The sequence below is a fragment of the Ixodes scapularis genome, unplaced genomic scaffold, assembly GCF_016920785.2.
Source record: "Ixodes scapularis isolate PalLabHiFi unplaced genomic scaffold, ASM1692078v2 PGA_scaffold0__279_contigs__length_252992795, whole genome shotgun sequence".
NCBI classification, from domain to species: Eukaryota; Metazoa; Arthropoda; class Arachnida; order Ixodida; family Ixodidae; genus Ixodes; species Ixodes scapularis.
Window position 1 is genome coordinate 232,623,623 of NW_024609835.1, and position 19,110 is coordinate 232,642,732.

Consider the following 19,110-nt stretch of genomic DNA (forward strand, 5'->3'; position numbering starts at 1 on the left):
TCCTAACTTGTGCGTAGAGGATCAGAACAACCCAGATTTGTGCTGCAAGCGCACCTGCAATATAAAAGTTGAAAAAACATGAGATGAAATATGAGACGTTTACAATTCTCTGTAATGAGAAAATACAGTACAGCTCTCGAAGAGGAAGATGGGAGGGTATGCCCCTCCTTCCCCTCCTCTCCTCCTCTTCTGCTCCCTCCCATTTAGGGGGAAATTTCCCCACTAAATTTAGCGGGTTAAGTTTCTTAATAAATTTAGCGCGGAAATTGATGTCACATGACCTCAACACAAATGCAGTTTTTCCGCTAAAAGTAGCAGGGAAAATGACGTCGCATGACCGTGTCACGTCATCCATAAAAACATTCAGTTTCTCAGCTAGACTTAGCGGAAATATTAACGTCACATGACCACAACATTAATTCAATTTCCTGCCAAGTTTAGTTGGGCGGTTACGCCGACAGCGACGCCGCGAAACGCGGAAACGGGTGCTAACAGCTGCGCTAAAAACTAAATGCATCGGGTGAAATAAAGTGAACATTAGATATACTGTAAGAAAAAGGAGAATATAATGGTGAATTCACCTGGTAGATCTGGCGCGCTCAAAACCCGCTCCTTTTGGGGCGCGCATCTTCACCTCGCGGATTCGGATCAAGTTGGCCATCTTCAGCTCGCAGATTTGTGGCAGCGCGAGCTCCGTGGAGCGCGTCAAAGAGCGGCGAAACCGCTCCGTGGAATTCGGGCGAGCTCTCCGGAAATCGGCTGGTGCTCGGTTGCAGCGCGCTACGTCACTTCCTTTCTCGGCGCCTGCTCGGCAGGAGTGGATCGCACTGTTGTGCGAAATGGCGTCGAAGGTGGGACCGGACTTGCGTGCGTCGGTGCTCCTGCTATGTGAAAGCGATGATTCAGAGAGCTCAGACAGTTCAAGTTCGAGCTCAAGCAGCAGTTCAAGTTCGAGCTCGGGCAGCAGCTCCGGCGAATCGCGTTCGCGGCTACTTTGCGAACGAAAGTTCACGGAGCTCTTTGGACCTCGTAACAAGAGACCCAAGATCGAGGATTACATCGAGCGAACGGTTCACGTCTACTGGGACGAGGAGGTAAGCGATACGTCTCGTACTTCGTCTCATATCTGTTCGGTTCAGCATGCGTAAGCAAAGAAAACCTTTTCTTCCAGTTCCGTCGGAACTTTCGCATCTCGAGGCGAACAGCCTACAAGCTGATCGACGAGTTTGCGGCGTCTCCTATGTACCCCGCTGCCGATCACGGAGGATCGCCAGCGAAGAGCGCAGAGGAGCACCTGCTGTCATTTCTCTGGTGAGTACTTGACTGTGGTTCTCCGTGTTCACTCCCATCGATTTTTGTTTTCATTCTATGTACACAACTCAGGTACGCGGCTAACAAAGCATGCATCAGAGACGTTGCCGGACGTTTCAACCTGGGTGAGAGCACGCTTCACGGCATGATGGATCGAGTTCTGGATTTCGTCCTGAGCATCGGACCGCGCCTCATCAAGTTCCCCGAGGATCTGGAGCGCCTGTCAAGAGACTTTGAAGAGGTTTGTACCGTGATTCAATTATTCTAGCTGTATCTCCTCAAAAAGGCTGTGCAGTGTGCACTACCGCACGAATTTCGTGAGGAGGCTGATATATGATATATTTGTAGCCTTGTGCTACAAATATATCAAATATGAGTTAGGGGTAGGTGGCGCAAGGTGCCGCCCATTACAAAGGGTATAGTCATTACCATCCATCCATCCATGAGATGTCTTGAAAGGACCAACAGTATCTAACCGCACCGTGTAAATTGGAGAGCGACCTTCATCGGTTGCAGCAGTCGAAGTGGCGCTGCAGATGACATCTTCATACGTTGGCGAATATTGCAATGCATGGCAAAGTTCTTTACGTTCGGCCAAAAGTACTTCGTGCAAGTCTCGTCAGAAAGAGCACAGTTAACCATAGGCATAGTAATAGACGGATAAAACAACACTCCATAAACAGAGGCCAAACAGGTAGTGCTGGTGATCATCGCACCTCAACAGTAGGCAGCTTACAGGAACTTTTAATTGGGTATACTAGCTTTGAAAACGAGCATGTGTCTCTGCGGTCGCCAATCACTGAATGGTCTCTGCACCTTCACCTAAATGTGGTACTAAAAACAGCAAAAATATTAGCAACCATTTGCAAAGTAACTAGGAAAAACTTCTTTCCGTGGCATCACTCCAACAGGCTCCCAGAAGGCCGCTTGCGAGACTTATTGTTGCTAATAGGAGTCTTATAGGCAGCCGGCAATGGCCAGGCGGCGCCACGATAGTACTGCATTCAGCGCCACAAGCGGAGGCGCCTCTGTTAATGGGGCGGCCTATCTGCCCGCCAGGCCGTTGCGAGCGGCAGCGACCCCGATTTCAGCAGTCCCCGTGTGCACCTGCGTGCGTCCCTGGTTTTTTTCATGCGGTTTTTTAAGACCATCGGGAGTCTTGATAGGTTCAAGTGTTTAGAGAATATTCTAGAGTCGTCATCTGGACACCAGTTCGAGTTGTCTTCACTACTTGTGGCCGCCCGATCGGTCTGTGCTTCGCTCGTCTCCCAGGAAGTGACACAATACAACGAGAAGGCAGCGAATAGGTTTATTGTACATCCCGGTTGCCCATCTTCGAGAGCCGGCAGTCCGGACCCGCCGACCCTAGTTGTCGCCCGTCGTTCAGAACTCTGTCGGAGCCCGTGTACAGGCCTGCGGATCGTCCTTCCCACGCCATTGCTGCGTAGGCTAGCTGTTCCGCGCTATCACAGTCAGAGTCTCGCTGCGGAACCACTACGGGATCGTCATAGCCCAGGCCGGTATGGCCAGGGCTCGCCGCTTCCGCCAGTCCTGACCCGCACTTCGCTGGTGGAATGCCCCCGGGAATCGCCATGGGCCAGACCAGCCAAAACGGCTCTATCGTTCCTGCCCAGTCCCAGCCTCGTGCAGCACGCTCTTCCTCTTTCCTCGCCAACTGGCCCCGCTCGCGCCTCGCTGGGCCGTCCTCTCCTCCCGACGGCCACACACACTAGAATAAATTTGGAACTCAGCATGCTACATAACCGCATGCACATCGCAAAGCCTGGTGTAAAAAGGCGACAGGCAACAAAGTATGTGACAGGATATTTACGCTTCCCACGAGCTTTTTCCAAACAAAAACATTACCAGCCTGCTTTCTGCACGCCGTCACATTTGTTACTAGACTCAGCATTAAATTTGGTTGCTGAAACAAACAAAACTTTGTGCTACGAAAATCCACTCTCGCAGGTTTGGAAGGTTTTGGTTGCGACCACGTGTGCCGAACGGCATTAGGGGTGCCGGAACGGGCCGACGGGCCTTTCGCTTGAAGACCTGATCGCCCGATTCTCGACGTCACAGCAAAGCAACAATCGGCCTGATTGTTCCTATCGTATTTCCCTATGTGGCTGTCAAAGCAACTCGTAATACAACTTTTAATATGTTATTTTGACGAGTAGTCTGCAAAACGAGTTCGTCCGACCACTTTCCGAGCCTGCACATATATTTTCGTTCACGTCCCCCCCCAAGAGTTTCTGTAAAATTCACTTACTTGATGCGTCGCACTGCAGTAATCCACTTCTGTCGCCGTGTCGCTTTCGCTTCCCAAGATCTCGAAGGGAAGCGGTGAAGTTTGACGCTTGAGTCACCTTCGCGACTGTGGCCGTCTTTCACGCAGCAGTAGCAACGTTTATTTTTTGGGGGAACTATAAGAGTAGGCGAGATGTTACAGGAACCCGGTGAGGTCGTAGAGACGTGAAGTTGGGACTTACTTTTACGAAAAACGGTTTGAAAAAAAAGCTCACGCCGACCCGGAATGCAACGTTCACACGTGGTTTCTGGATGCGCCCGCCAGCTGCACCCGCGACCCGCGCGGGCCTGGCCTACCCAGTTCCTTTATTTTGCAGCCGCTAGATGGCGCAACGTGCAGCGCCAAACTGCATTGCAGGTTGCCTATACCCGAGATATGAGCTTAGTGAATTTTGGGAAGGCGAGAGAGCAGATGGGCAAGGAAATCATGGAATTATTCACCATGAGAGCAATTGACAATAATGTATCCGCACCATCGCTGTTCCTGTCTAAAGATGGGACTCCGAAGCTTGCATGGCTGCAAATCAGCTTCCAGCTGATTAAATAGCTTTTTCTGGCTCAATATTTTCTTTCTGATTTTGATTTTTGTAGTTCGCACTTTCCTCGTCCCTTTCACACTTTTTTTTTTGTTCAGTTTGACCACGAAGAATGCTTATAAATTCACTCATGCAGCTGCTAGTTAAAAGATGTGTTCGTCATCCCACTTGCCGAGTTTGTTTTAATTCTTTTGTTGTCAGTAACTTACTAGACACCGAGGATATAACAGTGGAACAATTTAAACCAAATTTGACGCTAACCGTCATTTTGTTTCGTTTGACAAAACATCTCAGAACACCGAGAGAAACTTTTGTCTACCTTTCTTGCTGCAGGTATCCGGTGTCCCTGGCACAATTGGGTGCATCGATGGGTCATACATCGCCATTGAGTGCCCAGCCAAAAAGATCCGGTCAACTTACGTCAACCGGCATGGTTACCCGTCGTTGACACTCCAGGCAATCTGTGACCGCCACAAGCGGTTCCTGGATGTAACTACTGGACACCCAAGCAAGGTCCATGATGCCAGGGTGTATCGAACATCAAGCATTGCAGACAAGCTACCAGAGATCTGCCGCAGGAGCCAGTACCACATCCTCGGCGATGCGGCGTATCCTTTGAGAGAATATATGCTAACTCCCTTCCGGGATTATGGTCGCCTGACCGCAAAGCAGAGGAATTTCAATCTGAAATTCTCGGGCACTCGTGTGCTAATAGAGAACTCTTTCGCTGACCTAAAAAAGCGTTTTAGGCAGCTAAAGCTCCTCGAATTCATCACTGTGGACCACTCAGCAAAGTTCATTATTGCTTGTTGCGTCCTCCACAACCTCTGCATTGAGGCCGGAGAGCATAGCGTTGTGGAGGACCCCGAAGACGGGGAGGCTAGACGCCCAGACACTGACTCCCTGGAGGAGTTTGGGCCCATGACGGCCACAGATTCCATCCTCCGCAGACTTGGAGAGGAGAAGAGGGATAGGGTCATTGCCCAAATGGGGCTGAGATGAGTGAAAACTCGCAAGCTTATTTTCACAACCTCATTGGAGGCCTGTAGAATGTAGGCCTTGGGGACAAGGGGCGTCTGCCCGAGTTCTTGCTCTTTCCCTCCCCATCAATGTGGCATCACATTCCCTTCAATTTTTTTTTTGTGATAGTTTTTTTTTTGCTCTGGCGAGGCCCCATTTCGTAGACAGGCAGTGGCCTTGGTAACAGGTAGTGGAGTTTGTAGCATGACCCCTTCCCCCCCCCCCAACGTTAGCAACACTACAGTACGAGAGCGAGCTTGCGCCAACCAGCGAGCCATGGGATTTGGGCTTTTGATAAAGACTGTCGATAGACAGGTTAAGGAGTGCATATTCAGATTCAACCATAGAGTACCGGTTCACTGTACCATGACAATGCGAAGAGTGATCCACAATATACATTCACAATGTGACTGTGGTGTGTATATATTTAACATCACTTCACCATGTCACCATTCCCGTGCGGACCTGGGATGAGTCTTCTACTTGTTCTTGTTTCTTCTGATGACCACTTTGGTTTTGCGTGAAATATTTTATTTTTTATTTGTCCAAATTTTGTCTCGTCTTGCCGTTCAGACTATTATTTTCATAGCAACAAAGGGCTCTGACAAGCGTTGATGTTGCTTGTGCTTCCGATTTTATCGCAGTTCTCCCCTGCAGATCTGAAATGAGTCTTCTGCTGTGCTTTAGACCATGTTCTTGTTTCGTTCTCATGACAATCTTGTTTTGTGTGAAATATATTCATCCTTGACTGTCCATATTTTTACGTCTCTTCTTGCCGTTTAAACTGTAACTTTTTAAAAAGCAACTGAGAGCTGATAAGTGTTACTGCTGTTTCTGCGTCTAATTTTATCGCAATTTTATTTTAACCGTATTGCTATTTTTAGGTTGCTCTGCGTTTTAGTCATGGAACATGTTTGCTGCCGTATTTTTTTAGCTTGGCAAATGTACTCTGCGTGCTGCTCTGAACGTTACAGGGGATGGGGGCCCGTCAGGCAGAAATGCCTTTTGCCCTGCCTCCCCCTACCCGGCATTGCCGGTGAAAATCCAAATAAAAATGAAATGAACTTTCAATAGACATTTCTGCTTCCAGTAAATATATTCCTGTATTTGTGTGTTATGTTTGCAAATGCTCTCTTTTCGTTGTGTTTTATTCGCAGTATTTAAGCTGCCGTTGCCATGATCATAGAATTTGTATGCTCGAATACTTTTTAAGGTAAGTTTACCTAACCATCTTTTGAAGTATCCACTTCAGATTAGAAGGAAGGCCCACTTGCAAATTATGAATTTATTGCATTCATGTCAAGAATACAGCTATTGTAAAAAAAATTCTTTCAATCCTGTTTCGTCTCAGGCTGGGTCACAAGCATGGCGAGAAGCCGCATTTTCTCTCGGTGCATTTCTTGTCGTTCCAGCCGCATCTCTTCCTTTAGCTTCCTTTTGGCTGCACACTTCTCTTCCTTTATCATCCTTTTGGCTGCATGCCTTTCTTCCTTCAACTCGTCCTGTCGTGATTTTCGTACTGCTCTTGCTTCCTCAAGCTTCGCCATCTCAGTGAAGAACTCCTTCATATGCTCCATGCGTGCAGAGTTCACCCTTCCTGAACGATGACGGGTGCCTGCACTGCTGGCTGGTTGGGACGACTCCTCTGAGCTTGTAGAGGATGTGCTGGCTACGGCACTGTCGGCTGGTGTTGGTATTGCTTCTGCTGCAGCTGCTGCGGCCGCCCTTGCTTGACTGCTTGGCATAGCCTTCTTGTGCGTTGCCCCATGCACGTCCCTGATGACCTCCGGCTCGATACTGTCATCCATCATGCTGATTCTATCCAGTTCATCCTCGTAAGGAACGTCGACAGGTCCCACACCGGAACGGCCGTTGTAGTTGACTGCTTGTCGCTTCCGCTTTTGTATCGTTTTCAGCCTTGTACTACACTGCTCTGGCGTTTTTTGTGATTTAAGTATGGTCTGTAGGTCTTCAGAGATTCTAATAAATACAGATTTTTTGTTTTTAAAATTTTTTAGTGGTCCAATTTGGGGAAAGTAACGTTCGTAGTAATCAAGCAGCAGCTTCGTTTCGCCAGGTGTCCACTCAGCATCTGAAAGAGGAACATTGAATCATTTACTGTAATACTTAGGGCTTGTCGTTGATGTTAGTTTTTAATGAAGCGAAACACTTTTAGGCACTACTTACTCAATGATCGGACTCGAATATAGAACGCTTGGTGCCGTTTGCTTATTTGGATGTGCGAATATGTACAGACGCCGCGGCAACATGAGCCGGCAGCCAAGTGCCACCAGCCTAACGCAACTCAAGATATCCACATGCCATTTTTATTGGTCCTACCTGAACTCTTTTTGTGCCAGCTCATATTGCCACCCCTCCACATTCCCCGTTCATGCAACATGCAAGCCCTGAATAAAAAGTTGAAATGAGGACATCATAGTGAGATCTGGCTTTCTTAGGGAAAAGTAGATTTTTGAATTAGAATCTGGACATAGCTTTTTATGCCAACATGGCCCCAAAGAATCAATCTCCCCAATGTTCTGCCCCCTTTCTCTAGCCAAGCGGGGAAAAAAAGAGTGTAGAATGACATCACTTACAGCCAGCGTTCTTTGTTTTCTTGGGGGCTACCTGGACTTCCTCCGTTGAAGGCGCTTCCACGGGAGGAGGCATTTGGCCTGTAAGGTTATTCACAGCATTGTCAAATCACCATTTTAACACAGGCTCCCAAGAACAAATTTCCACTGAATATTTTGAGCAAGCACTGCTTGTCACGAGCAACACCAGCCCGGCTTAAAAGTTCGCCAAGGTTTGTCATGGTATTTTCATTGAGTGCAGCAGGTGTGGCAGCATCTGAATAAGGGAGAAGCATCGGTTTATAAATTTGATCAAAGATTTTACCACCGAGTAACCGAAGCAGGGACCATAATAGCGAGTACCAGAGAGGAACACCCAGAGCATTTCCCTGAATCATCAACTGGATGCAGGTTGGAGATTGATCACGCTCAATTATGTTTTGATATTCGCAGATCGATAATGCTGAACGGTTTCGGTTCCGGTGACCGAGTCACTCTGGACCACAAGTTACTGTAGCTGTGCATGTAGGAATGTATACATCTATGCGACTGGCCTTAGGATGTTATTGCAGCAAGGCTCATATGGGGTCTAATGAGCAGTGAAGTTTTTCAAGGTGTCTTGAAGTGATGCATTTACTATGTGACAATTTCATGGATGTACATTATGGGAATAAAATGTAATAACGGGGAAAGGAAAGTGGTTTACACGGCTACTCTAAGAGGCCGGGTGCAACCCTTTCAATCACATGCTTGGCTAAGCTTTCAGGTCTTTTGTGTTTCTAATCCCAATTTAGGTATGTTATTTGAAGAATAGAAAAGTAAAATAGTAATAACTAAAACAATGGTGTCTTCAAGAACACGCAGTGCAGGAGTCGTTGCTGACAACAGTGGTCTGCTAAAAATGGTCTGCTTTTTGAGCCCAAAACGCACACTCTAAACTTTCACTGCTTTCATTTTATTTGGCCTATTACGCGGTCCATTTTACGACAGGAAGACCCGCGGTCATCCTCGAGCTCCTTGCTCAAGCAGCAGAGCCAAACACAGCACCATCCTGCAGGTGAACAAGTCTCAAAATTAAGCATGCACTATGGTTGGCCACACGTGCTGAAAGCCCGAGCTCATGAAGCGTTCGTTCGCGCAGAGAGGGCGCCGGTCAAGGCTGCCGCCTCGCGCTAGTACGGCCTCTACGGTTAGTCCGCACTAAGGTAAAACGAAGTAGAGCTTCTGCTGCAGTACATCCTAAGGTGAACTCGAGCATAATAACGTGAGCATGTCGTTTAGTGGTCGCGAAACGCGCGCTCGTGCGCAGAAAGCACTTTGTGTTTCGCCCGAAAGTCATCCGCCGACCTCGGAGCACGGACCTCTGCCAACTCACCGTTGCCGTATCCAGCTGCCTCACGTCCTCCGAGGAGGGACAGCAGCAGTTGGCGCACGGCCGGATCTGACAGCTGAGCGGGATCAGCCATGCTGTCGCTTGCAGAAGGGATAAGCGCGGGAATCGTGCACGGGAGACGGGAGGGTCGGGAGGAAGACTGCTAGAGGCTCACGGGAAGAGCGTCCTTCCGTTTCCGTCGGTTGGGCGTTGGGCCGCTCCAAATCCGCGCCCGCATCTTCACCTGGTGGATCCAGAGCGTGGCGAAAGGAGCGGGTTTTCTCCTCCCTTGCAGATTTTAGAAATCGATCCAGATCTACCAGCTGAATTCACCATAAGATACCGTTCTCAGATCCTTCCTTTTGTCCGTTCTCAAATGTTTTGATATCAAGAAATGTTTACCTCTTTATTCATACCCAGAGAACCCCTCCCAGTTTCAGCATGAATGCAATAAATCAATGCAGACTAGACCTAGTAAACTATAATGCACATGAAAATGAATGTTTGCCACATAGTCATGTATCAGTCAGTGGCTCAGATCTCAAAATACATTTGTATTGAGGAACATTCTTGAATAAAACTTCTGGGCTTCGAATTCAACAGTTTGTACTTCCATAAGGAACACTGTATGGCACTGATTTTTTTTGTTTTTTTGTGACACATCAGAAACAGCACAACACTGTCATCCTTGCATACCTAACAAGAATTTGTATTTTTTTTTAGCATGGCATGTGCTATTCTAATGCCCATACAGCCTCCTTTAACAAAATTTCCTTTGTATAGCTTTTTATTGGTTCTTATTTAGCTCGCACGACAGATTCGGTACCTTGAATTCTCACTCGGCATCAACAGTTTTATATATTAATGTAATAGCGAAAGACAAGATGTATGGACTTGAGTACGGTTCAACAAGCACAGATGTTGAGAAAAGTACTGAGGAAAACTCAAATGTCAAAATAAAAATAAGCTGGAATGTGGATACAATTATGGACATGGTCATGAATACAGTTAGCAGATTCAATATAAAGAATATGTGTTAGACGCACGCTCAAAGAAACCTGTTGCATCATTATTCATTCAAATTACTTTGCAGAACCCAGCGCTGCAGTCTCAGGTGGGAGTTCGCTGGATGAGTCTACTGAAAATGAGTGTAGACGGAAAAAGCAGTTTGATCTGCGATAATGAGCATTACATAAGTGACATGTCATTATTACTGTTACAGTGCCGAATGTTCCAAACTGTCAGTCGCATCATTCTGTGAATTCCCTCCGTACATTACAGGGTTTGGCTCTTTCGAATGCTTTGCGAGAAAAATGATGAACTGGAAATATCTAGAGTACTTCTAAAAAAACTATTTCCAGAATCTTATCTCAGCACCGCAAAGAATATAAAAAGTTTCTAAAGACAAGGTTAGTGGAGGAGTTGAATAAACTAAATACTTTGTTTTTCGAAACCATCTTGCCGTAGTAAACGTATGAAGTTCCCCTAGGTAGAGCTAGTCATTACGGATGATTGTGCCCATTGCATACCATAAAAATTTAATTTGCGACCTACAATATTTACAAACTCAATTAACTCTGAATAAGTGGACCACTTGGCATTAAAGATTGGCCTCACCATGACTGTCTGCCAACATCTACATAATAATTTTCATGCACCTATGTATTTCAAGAAAATATTTGGTGCGAGCTGCTTAAAACACAATAGCACTTTTTAACAAGTGCTGATTGTTGGGCAAGTTGGTACGGTACGTTAGAAAACATAATTGCGCTTTAAAGACGGGGACATACGAAGGACAGACACCACCGAGTGCTAACTTTCAACTGATTTAATTCAAGAACCTCAGCGTAAAAACACACTGCGTCACCGTACCACATCTCAACCAATCCGTGGCCCTGCCACGGACCGCAAGTACGCCAACTCCTTATCCGCCAAGTCAATTGACGCCACACTGACACAACACGTGCCAGAACTATTTATAGCATCAGCCTCCATAATTTCTCTAACAGTCATATCTTTGTGCCTAGCAAGAACAGTAGACAAAGCAAATAATGGTTTGCACTCGCAGTGATGATCCGTCGTGTCACTGTCATGACTGCGGGTGCAAACAATTATTTGCTTCGTCTACTGTTCTTGAGAGGCACAAAGATAGGACTGTTAGCGAGATTACGGAGGCTGACACTATAAATAGTTCCGGCACAAGTTGTGTCAGTATGGCGTCAATTGACTTGGCGGATAAGGAGTTGGCGTACTTGCGGTCCGTGGCAGAACGGATTGGTTGAGATGTGGTGCGGTGACAAAGTCCGTTTCTACGTTGAGGTTCTTGAATTAAATCAGTTGAATGTTAGCGCTCTGTTGTGTCTGTCCTTCTTATGTCCCCGTCTTCCAAGCGCAATCTTGTTTTCTACCACACTTTTTAACACTAATAGAAAGCCTGTAGTGGGCCACAACTTAAGCAGTTTTCCCTTCATTATGAAGAGCAATTACACATATGTGAACCATGAATATAGGCCTGCACTGAATTTTTTTCTTAAGCTGAACGTGCTATGCTCTGTTTACTATATAAATCTTTGCAGAGCTGACAATGTGCAAGTTCCTGTTTTTTTTATATTTCACATGTCCCGACTGCTGGGTGTGGTAGGGACATAAGATTGACGACACCAACGAAACACAATGATTATTTTAAGAATTTGTTTGGGTAAAGCACGAACAAGGCGATCTGCGGGAAGTTATTTCTGTGACACCGTCGAACCTACATCCGCGGGCTTTAAGTTCACATGTTAATCATGTCTGCAGACTCCTTTTTGTAATTGGAACTCCATCCAACCCAAGATTTGAATATTTTTTTTGCATTTTAGGCTTAGTAGTGCTTTTGCTGTTCTAGTAATAGGTAAGAAAAATGCTTATTTCAAGTGGCATACCTAACACCTGGTGGCACGAGGATTCCCTGTCGTGACGCTGATCGAAGGTCATAGGCAGGGAGATACTGCGATGCTCTTGTTGCTGGGATTATCTCCCCCATGGTCCTGGCCAGACCACAGAAAAAGATTGAGTCCAAGCTTGTGGCCACTAGGATCTCCAGATCTTGAGGCACCCAAGTAGCTGAAAATAAAAACAAATCACAATCAAGTACTTGGCAGAGCTACATTAGAATGGCTAGCGTATTCTTTCGTGATCAGCACATAGATCCTCTTATTTTAGTCATAGTCACCCCCCAGGACAAGGCCACGTAGGCGTTAAAATGATGGGTACCGAATTAAGGCGAATGATCAAATGCATTCATTTAACCCTCTTTCGCCCCAACCTGAGAGACTTCTGTCAAATATTCACATTCAACAGTAAAGGCTACAAATAAAACAACTACTGCAATGCAGAGCCGTATAGTCTGTTCTCAAATGTTTTGATTTTAAGAAATGTTTATATCTTTATTCATACCCAGAGAACCCCTCCCAGTTTCAGCATGAATGCAATAAATCAATGCAGACTAGACCTTGTAAACTATAATGCACATGAAAATGAATGTTCGCCACATAGTCATGTATGAGTCAGTGGCTCAGATCTCTAAATACATTTGTATTGATGAACATTCTTGAATAAAACTTCTAGGCTTTGAATTCGACAGTTTGTACTTCCATAAGGAACACTGTATGGCACTGATTTTTTTTTGTGACACATCAGAAACAGCACAGCAGTGTCATCCTTGCATACCTAACAAGAATTTGTATTTTTTTTAGCATCATGGCATGTGCTATTCTAATGCTTATACAGCCTCCTTTAACAAAATTTCCTTTGTAGAGCTTTTTATTGGTTCTTATTTAACTCGCACGACAGATTCGGTACCTTGAATTCTCACTCGGCATCAGCAGTTTTATATATTGATGTAATAGTGAAAGACAAGATGTATGGTCTTGAGTACGGCCCAACAAGCACAGATGTTGAGAAAAGTACTGAAGAAAACTCAAATGTCAAAATAAAAATAAGCTGGAATTTGGATACAATTAAGGACATGGTCATGAATACAGTAACAGATTCAATATGAAGAATACGTGTTAGACGCACGCTCAAAGAAACCTGTTGCATCTATATTCATGCAAATTACTTCGCAGAACCCAGCGCTGCAGTCTCGGGTGCGAGTTCGCTGAATGAGTCCACTGAAAATGAGTGCAGACGGAAAAAGCAGTTTGATCTGCGACAATGAGCATTACATAGGCAAGTGACATGTCATTGTTACGGTTACAGTGCCGAATGTTTCAAACTGCCAGTCGCATCATTCTGGAATTCCATCCGTATATAACAGGGTTTGGCTCTCTCGAATGCTTTGCGAGAAAAATTATCAACTGGAAATGTCTAGCGTAGTTCTAGAAAAACTACTTCCAGAATCCTAACTCAGCATCGTAAAGAATATAAAAAGTTTCTAGAGATAAGGTTAGTGCAGGAGTTGAATAAACTAAATACTTAGTTTTGCGAAACCATCTTGCCGTAGTAAACGTATAAAGTTCCCCTAGGTAGAGCTAGTCATTACGGATGATTGTGCCCATTGCATACTATAAAAATTTAATTTGCGACCTACAATATTTATAGACTCAACCAACTCTGAATAAGTGGAACACTTGGCACTAAAGATTGGTCTCACCATGACTGTCTGCAAACATCCACATAATAATTTCCATAAACCTATGCATTTCAAGAAAATATTTGGAGCGAGCTGTTTAAACTGACTTAACACTTTTAACACTAATAGAAAGCCTGTAGTGGGCCACAACTTAAACAGTTTTTACTTCATTATGAAGGGCAATAACAAATATGTGAAGCTTAAAACTAGGCCTGCACTGAATTGCTTTCTTAAGTTGAACGTGCTATGCTCGGTTCAATATATTATCTTTGCAGAGCTGACAATGTGCAAGTTCCCATTTTTTTATATTTCACATCTCCCGACTGCTGGGTGGGGTATGTACATAAGATTGATGACACCAACGTAACACAATGATTATTTTAAGAATTTGTTTGTGTATAGCACTAGCGAAGCCATCTGCGGGAAGTTATTTCTGTGAATCTGTCGAACCTACATCCGTGGGCTTTAAGTTCACATGTGAATCATGTCTGCAGACGCCTTTTTGTAATTGGAACTCCATCCAACCCGAGATTTGAATGTTTTTTGCATTTTAGGCTTAGTAGTGCTTTTGCTGTTTTACTTCAAGAAGAGGTAAGCATGCTTATTTCGAGTAGCATACCTAACACTTGGTGGCATGAGGACTCCCTTGTCGTGATGCTAATCGAAAGTCACAGGCAGGGAGATACTGTGATGCTCTTGTTGCTGGGATTACCTCCCCCATGGTCCTGGCCGGACCACGGAAGAAGATTGAGTTCAAGCTTGTGGCCACTAGGATCTCCAGATCTTGAGCCAACCAAGTAGCTGGAAATAAAAACAAATCACAATCAAGTACTTGGCAGAGCTACATTAGAATGGCTAGCATATTCTTTCGTGATCAGCACATAGATCCTTTTGTTTTTATACTTTGTACGTGCACCTATTAAAAAACTGCGCCTTCACAGCCACAGTCATAGACACACCCCAGGACAAGGCCACACAGGCCTTGAAATGATGGGTACCGAATTAAGGCGAATGATCAAATGCATTCATTTAACCCTCTTTCACCCCAACCTGGGAGATTTCTGTGAAATATTCACTTCTGAAATTGGAAAACAGCGCGCAAAAAGACGAAGACGACGAGAGAAGAGCACAGGACAAGCGCTTGCCCTGTGCTCTTCTCTCGTCGTCTTCGTCTTTTTGCGCGCTGTTTTCCAATTTCAGAAGTCATGAACCAACTCGCTTGCATCGCCACCTTAATACAAATATTCACATTTAACTCTAAAGACTATAAAAAAAACTACTACTGCAATGCAGAGCCGTATAGTGGGAGAGTTTAACCAGTGGGTGTGGTGACAAAGGTGCCGGAGAGGAGGAAAGGGAGGAGAGCGCCGAAGGAGGGAGAGAGAAGGCAGCAAAAAGGAGACGACCGCTATTTTGACGCAACGCTGTTGGCGCGAAGCACTGTTGAGGCTATGTGTCGTCTGCTACTGGCTTAATTGATTTTTGCCTTTATAAAACTTTGCGTTTAAACATGAAGAAACTTCTTTCTTTAGGTTTTTAAGCCACCGAGGAATAACACTATATTATTTTATTGCCAAAGCCTGCCAAATAAAAGCAGAGGGCAGGTGTCTGGATAGAAAGAGTTTAGTTGGCGCACCAAGAGGCTAACCAATAAAAATGGGTACCACTCTGCGCAAAGTGCCTCAAAAGCGTGCATCTCTACTTGACACTAACAGCGGCACACACTATCTATTTTACTGACTAAAGGGTACTATACCATTATTTTCAGCTAACTAGTCAAACTAGATATTCTTGCCGACTTGCTGTTTAGGAAAATTTTTAAATTTACAAGAACTATTAAGACAACGGCTAAAAAAAAAAGCAATGGCAAAACCAACAATCGAATTTGCCTGCTCTCTAGTAGCACGACATCTATAGAAGGCAAACCTGCAGAATGAGCAACCAGTCTAAAAAAGAGTATGTCCCTTGTATAATTTGTTTCCATGCTGCAAAGCAAGTGCTGGAAAGAGGTTTCACGACATTAACAACATTTCTTGCAATCAGTTGAGAACAAGTTAGAGCAGTGAACTTGGCCTTGCCCTTGGCATAACGTTTTAGTGTTGCCCATGAAAACTCAAATAAATTTGTAAATAAAAACAAAAAAGACTAACCTTTATAAAAAAATCTAACTTTCGCAAAGAAAAGTTAACTTGAACAAAATATGCGGGATACAGTTGTACAGCATCCATTTGTGTGCTGAACCAATTTTGAGGCAAATCTGCGACAATGAAAAGAAAACGCCCGAGTACATTAGGGAAAGACAGAAAGGATGCATACCTACAACAAAAAAAATTTAGAACGACCACGGGCAGGAACCTCTGGTGAGCCTCTCGGAGTGACTCCCTGCAATGGGCCTGCGCAGACCAGAGAACAAGATCGGTCAGAGCTTGCAGCCATAAGGTGCTTCATACCATGAAGTTCCAGAAGTAGCTGCAATTGGAAGCAAAGTGCATTTCATTTCTCTGCAGAATGGAGAGTTTAATAGATAGTATGCATTCATAAGGTGATACAGTCACGAATGCAGATTTTTCAATGCAGCACTATATCGCCAAATTGTTAACCGTGCCGGGCAACACTACAAACCGAGAGCATTATTCCAAACTATCTCAGTTTAAAGTTAACCACGGCAGAAGCTGCAAGCCATGTGACTTTCTAGTTGGATGCCATGGTACGTCGAGCTTATAATCATCTGTCACACTGTTTTTGCTGCAATGGCTTGTAGTGTCAAAAGTGGTCCAGCTTAAAGAGATGCAAAGTATAGAAGTTTGTGAGTGGGGCCCTGACCTAGTCTTGAGCTACATTGCGAGGAAGGACGTTTCAACCGGGATGTTTGCTGCCTGTATCCACACGACCAGCTTGTGCACAGCGATTGCTTGAGCAGAGTACATGTCCTCGACAGTGCCATTATTTGACAAGCAGTTTTATGAATGTTCAACATGACTGACTTACAGAGAGACTGCATCTCAACGACTAATGACTTGGGATACCTAACTGAATACTGATATATTAACTGAATGCAAAACAAATTACCTGGCAGGCATTAAATTTATCAACAGGGTGGGTCGACTCCGTATTAAGTTGGAGTCGATGCGTCAGGCACGTAGCCAGGATTTTGTTTCAGGGGGGACTCATAACAAAATGCTGTATGAGGGGGAGGGGGGAGAGGAGGACCCATGCAAAATGGAAGATATCGGGGGGGGGGAGGGGGGGGGGCGGGCCTCATAAGCCTCCTCCTGGCTACGTGCCTGCGATGCGTAATAGGACAATACAAACAAAGATATGCCTTACATTTCCTTTTGCACCCCCAAAATGATGTGTTTTTGAAGGTAAGATACACAATGTTCTTGATTCAGAAAGTGCCTCAGCTGTACAAATGCATATGCAGTAAGGGCACTCGCCAAGCCTATTCTCTTCAGCTCTGTGCAGGTTAAGCTAAGTTAGAGTATAGAGGTACACACTCCCTGACAGCATGAGAAAGGCAGGGAGAAGTCTCCGTTGTTCCACCACCAGCCCGTCTGCTACCTTCGATGACGTTTCAGCGCCTCATGAGCCTGGAGCAAGCAGATCTGTCCAAAGCGGGGTGAAAAGCACAAGCACGTGCTGGATGACGCCCAGCCATTCTCTTTTTGTCATCGGCTATTCTACATATTTTAGTATGACATATTTTTAAGTGAGAAAAACTATTGCAAATATGCAGTCCAACTTTGACCATAATACAGAAGTCTGATAAAGATAACAGTTGCCATTCACCATTTTCCAAATAAGTGCTCCCACCTATCGGAACATCTACACGTGGTGCGTGAGTGGGTTCAGGACTGAGGCGCTAGAAAACGAAGCGCTCACAAGGCTTCTCTGGCCCTTCCAACCATGCGGGTACATTCATTGCAAATCCCCGATTTCTAGACAAAATGATTTAGAATGAGCAAGTCTTGTCTACGCCCGAGGTAGAACATTGAATTGTGATTCCCCCATATTGTGCCAACCATCCTTCAACCTGCGGTACCACCTGCAAATGAACTATGTTGTGCTGCGGCACGCGTCCATGCTGCCTGCTTGAGAAGAAAACCACTGCTCGTGTTGAAGACGACATCCCACAAGGTACAGGCAACAATGTTTAACGAACTAAAACAAAATTGATATCATTCAATAGACACAGATAGGCTTACAAAGTGTCGACACCATGATTGTTGTTGTTGGTTTTACTCCTGCATACAAACATAAGTGACTTCCTCTTTCCGCCGATGTACAGTAAAACCCCCTTATCTTCGTGGCCCCTATTTCTTCTCGAATCGGTCACAGAGGACATAATCGCAGCCACTGAATTCTGCAAAATTAAAGGCTGCGAAAATGAAAGGTTCGCCAACATTAAAGAGTTTACTGTTCTTCCGTGTGTCACATGATGTTAACATTTCAAGGAGGCTGAAGGTATTGATTTAAGAAAAAATTGACCTATGAAAAAAAAATGCCCTTCTCCAGGTTAGGCACGCGAGGTTCTTTTGCACTACCTAAAAGGCGGCAAGTTTGTTTCGGCAGAGCTTTTGGTTAAACGGAGTCACAAAAGTAGCTATACTTGGAGTCAACTATTTTGTGCTGCATTATAAAGCTAGAGTAAATTCCACTGTGCTTCTGCACAGCACTGTTTGTTGCGAGAGCATATGTGGTTTAGTGTTGCATCCCATTTGCATGATCTAGAGAAACTAGCGCTAGCAGAGTTGGAGCACTCAAAAAAAAAAACACAGCCGACTGTGGAAACATTGAGAGATGCACACATGCGAACTGTGCATTTCTTAAAAGTGGATTCGAGCAAAGGTAAAGACAATATGTATACTTACGGCGGCCATACTTGCCTTTCCCAAGCATGACCACTTTTCCCTTGGTACCACCATCCAGTAAGCCACAGCAACACGCCCATGAGACGCCGCCGACTCATGGATTGAATGACGACCCGCCTGAGGTCTTGGAAGGAGATCCGGAACACTGCTTTAGGCCAGATGTGGTATCTGGAGGGGGCTGGGACTAAAAGTAAAAATTAACAAATTTATCTGAAGCGCTACATTCTTATAGCATAAACTCTAGGATAGCAGTATTTTTTTTTTAGGTCAGTGATGCATTTTAATTAAACACAAATGGTTGGTTTATATGATGAACCAGCAGCCCCTATTTTCCTTAAGTGTAACGGAGCGTCTAACGTTACGTCCGACGGAACCCGAAATAAAAATTAAAGTTACGCCCAACGTAACTGTCAAGCATTCGAGTTGCGTCCGACGTAAACCAAAATAAAAATTAAAGTTACCGTATTTACTCGAAAATAGGTTTACTGGGTCCATAGAGAATAAAAAA

General features: G+C 44.9%; 2 protein-coding genes across 2 annotated transcripts; one reads left to right on the forward strand and one right to left on the reverse strand.

The window, feature by feature from the left end:
• The first annotated feature begins 1,011 nt into the window (after positions 1-1,011).
• LOC115326715 (protein ALP1-like) lies at positions 1,012-7,788 on the forward strand. Its single transcript, XM_029987635.3, has 5 exons — positions 1,012-1,094; positions 1,172-1,311; positions 1,384-1,552; positions 4,488-4,762; positions 7,535-7,788. The coding sequence occupies exons 2-5, from the start codon at positions 1,241-1,243 to the stop codon at positions 7,584-7,586; spliced, it is 567 nt and encodes a 188-aa protein (XP_029843495.2). The 5' UTR covers positions 1,012-1,094; positions 1,172-1,240; the 3' UTR covers positions 7,587-7,788.
• LOC120841224 lies at positions 6,506-9,396 on the reverse strand. Its single transcript, XM_040212080.2, has 3 exons — positions 9,123-9,396; positions 7,772-7,849; positions 6,506-7,266 (listed from the first exon to the last, which is right to left on the reverse strand). Exons 1-3 carry the CDS (start codon positions 9,211-9,213, stop codon positions 6,506-6,508), a joined length of 930 nt encoding a protein of 309 aa, XP_040068014.1. The 5' UTR covers positions 9,214-9,396.
• Positions 9,397-19,110: the final 9,714 nt, after the last annotated feature.